At 36.7% G+C, this 3,515-nt stretch overlaps 1 protein-coding gene across 1 annotated transcript; it reads left to right on the forward strand.

Annotated features, from left to right (window-relative positions):
- The first annotated feature begins 1,758 nt into the window (after positions 1-1,758).
- Positions 1,759-3,033, forward strand: LOC139191631 (uncharacterized). Its single transcript, XM_070812587.1, has 2 exons — positions 1,759-2,455; positions 2,601-3,033. The coding sequence occupies exon 2, from the start codon at positions 2,649-2,651 to the stop codon at positions 2,952-2,954; it is 306 nt and encodes a 101-aa protein (XP_070668688.1). The 5' UTR covers positions 1,759-2,455; positions 2,601-2,648; the 3' UTR covers positions 2,955-3,033.
- The last annotated feature ends 482 nt before the right edge of the window (positions 3,034-3,515 follow it).

The following is a 3,515-nucleotide window of genomic DNA, read 5'->3' on the forward strand; positions in this document are numbered from 1 at the left end:
GGGCACACGAGAAAGGATAAGATTAGGAATGAGGATATCCGAGATAAAGTAGGAGTAGCCGAAATTGAAGGAAAGAGAAGAGAAAATCGGTTACGGTGGTTTGGACATGTGCAAAGAAGGCCTACTGACGCTCCGGTTCGAAGATGTGACCACGGGACAGAGGTTCAGGGCCGAAGGGGTAGAGGAAGACCTAGGAAAACTTTGGAAGAGACCCTAAGAAAAGACTTAGAGTACTTGGATCTAACGGAGGACATGACACAAAACCGAGCGCAATGGCGTTCTAGGATTCATATAGCCGACCCCACTTAGTGAGAAAAGGCTTTGTTGTTGTTGTTGTTGCTCAGGTGGTAAAGCAATAACTGAAATATATGGACAGTGCAAGATGAGGAACTTTTTCGTATTATCCTTCTTCTTTGAGGGTTTATTTAGACACGCCACACCCATACTGTGCTATTGTTGTGGTTGATTGTATTATCTCTTATTGGTTAGAATAGGCATGCTGTTGGGAATTAGCTTATTCAGGTTATGTTTTTGCATTTTCAGGACTCATAAGACGATAGAGTACGGTGCCTACACGTACACTAGTGTGGCCAACATTCAGCTCTTAGTGGCCCTCAAAGCGCACTATCCTCAGCTAATCACCAACGTCAGAGGAATCCAAGAAAATTGTCAGGTGTTTACCTTTCGGTTTTCGCCCGTTTATCTTTTACTCATTTGGTTATTCTTTCAGCTTGCAAGCTTTGTTTTGTTACAAATAGTATTGAGTCTGTTGAGAAAGGGATATTTTATTCTGTGTCCAAATTGCTTGTTTGTATGCAAAATTTTAATGTACGAGAACAGAGGACTTGCCTGTATTTTGTTTCCGCACCTTTTATTTTAGTTTTCTTCTGTTTTTCAGTATCTAAACCATCTCTCTTCAACATCTTCGTTTGTTCTTTTGCTTTTTTAGTTTGTAGAATGAGGCTGGAAAATAAAGTTTCCAATTCGCTTTCTTCTCCGTCTTCTCTTCCTAAGAAAGTTAATCAAACACCTGTGCATGATCTTTTCTTTGTTGCTTCATTGTAGGTGAGATTGTTAAGCGAGAAAGCAAAGGAAACTGTAATGGGAGAAAGCGATTTTCAGGTGCAGATTTTGGTTTGTTTACTGTTTTCTATAAACATTTGCATTTTGAAGTCTTATTGCATTCACTGAAATTCAATTTTATGTCAATATTTGGATGTGTTGTTTGGTGAGGAATGCATCTAATCCAACGTCAACACTTGGGTAGGGCTGTAAATGAGCCAAGCTCCAATTTCTTTCGAACTCGAACTAGACACTGTTTGCTTCTTATGAGCCCGCTCCAGCAAGCTTAAACCATTCAAGCTTGATACCGAGCTCAAGTTGTTTGGGACTGGACATGTCAATGAATCGGGTTGTCAACCGAATCTGATCTGAATCTAATGTAATTAATAAGTCATGGATCGCGACTTCCGATCCAATTATCTAAATAAGATTGGAGTCCGATAATTTTTTATTAATGGATTTGGATTTAGATAAAGGCTAGTGCTATTCGACAATAATTCAGATTTGATGTAATCTATTTTCTGATTTTTATATTATTTATGCTTTTGTGTAACCGTAGGTTTTTGTTTGTTTGTTTGTTTTTTTTATTTTTTTTACGTGGTTAAAATACACCTACTATATTTATTTATTTTAATTCAACATGAAAACTTCTAACTAAAATATAAAAGCATAATGAAAAATAATTCTAATTAAAATAAAAAAGCATAATAAAAAAATGAAGTTGCTATTGATATTTTAATCTTTACTAGTTCTTATATTAGATTCGACAAGGATTTGGTTTAATTTGAATTCGATACTTGTTGGATATGGATTGACAAGTTAGATTCGATGATCTAAGTAGGATGTGGACTCATCAATTCGATTATAAATGGGTTTGGATGTGGATTAAGGTTGAATTCTTTTCGAACTCAATTGATTTGCAAGGTGTATTTGTGTTATTTAAGAAACAAGTTAGTCAGATTCTGTAACAAAAGTCTCAACATAGCGATGTTTTTTAATGCAGAATGCATCATATATAAATATATTTCAAAAAGATATACAGGAGGTTAATGCTTGGAGGCTCTATGTAATGCACATCAATGTTTGCACATTTAACTTGCACGAAAGATTAAAAACTGTTAGATTGATTGCTCTTACAATAATATAACAATTCTTGTTCCGTCGTGCAAGTTAGATGCGCAAACTTGATGTGTATTGGAGAATTTTCAATGATGCTCGCGGTCATCAAGAGTAAACACTAATTCAAGTAGGCCAGTTGTTATTTTTCAAGAGAATTATACCAAGACTGATGGGCCTTTCATGCACTCACTCCCCTAAAGGTGTGGACTTGAACCAACAATTTGACATGATACATTTAGATTGATGGGCCTCTGCTGCACTCACTTACCCAAAGGTGTGGATTTGAACCAACAATTGACATGATACATTTAGCTTTTACTTTGTTCTATTTTATTTATTTATTTTGTCAAAAAGTACAAATTAATTATTATTATGGATAATTTTCTATGGTTCTTTAAACTGATATAAAACTTCTCCAGGATGATACAGACGTCGATGGTGATGGTGATGGTGATGACGATGACTGTATGGACGAGGACGATATGGATGACGATGATGGTTATAGGTTTGGAGATGATGACTTGGAGGATGACGGGAGTTGGGATATTGACGAGGGGGATGACGGGTCTGGTGATGACGGATCTGGTGACGAGGGGGATGATGGGTCTGGTGAGGACGGAGATGACGGATCTGGTGACGAGGGGGATGACGGGTCTGGTGATGCCGGAGATGACGGTTCTGGTGACGAGTCTGATGATGACGGAGATGACGAGATTGATGATGTGGCCGATGAGGATGGGCAGGGTGATAGTGAGGATGACGAGGTGAGATAATTGTTCTCTAATCTTCAAGTGTTTATTGCATTTCTATTAACTTTGAAGTGAAGTGATCAAGAAAAATGATTTTTTTGAATTATATTTTTTATTTGGACATGTTTTTCCTTTAAATCATCGGATTAATGAAAAAAAAATCAAGAATTGCTGGCCAAAATGTGCATAAATTTTTGCCCTGAATTATTAGAAAACAATAGTTGATAATAAAATTATTGTACATGACACTGAGGTTCGGTTGTTTCGATTGACATTCGATGGACACCATCATTTTATGGGGAGCATTGACCACTTGGAGATGGCCTTCTCTCTTAGTCTTATTTATAGACCGACCTCTACGGCGGCACGGGTCAAATATTTTTCTAATTAGAATTTGTTTACACGTCAATCTCGTCCACGTGCTAAATACTATCTCAATTTGGATGCCAAAAGATATGACAATCTATACTATATATATTTTTATATATTTGTATATTAAGAGAACACACATTGTCCACCTTTTTGCCCACTTTTTCCAATATTGCCTCTCATTTTTTTAATGTACAATGTTGAGATGAGGAGGGC

This window comes from Malus domestica, chromosome 14, assembly GCF_042453785.1.
Source record: "Malus domestica chromosome 14, GDT2T_hap1".
Classification (NCBI taxonomy): domain Eukaryota; kingdom Viridiplantae; phylum Streptophyta; class Magnoliopsida; order Rosales; family Rosaceae; genus Malus; species Malus domestica.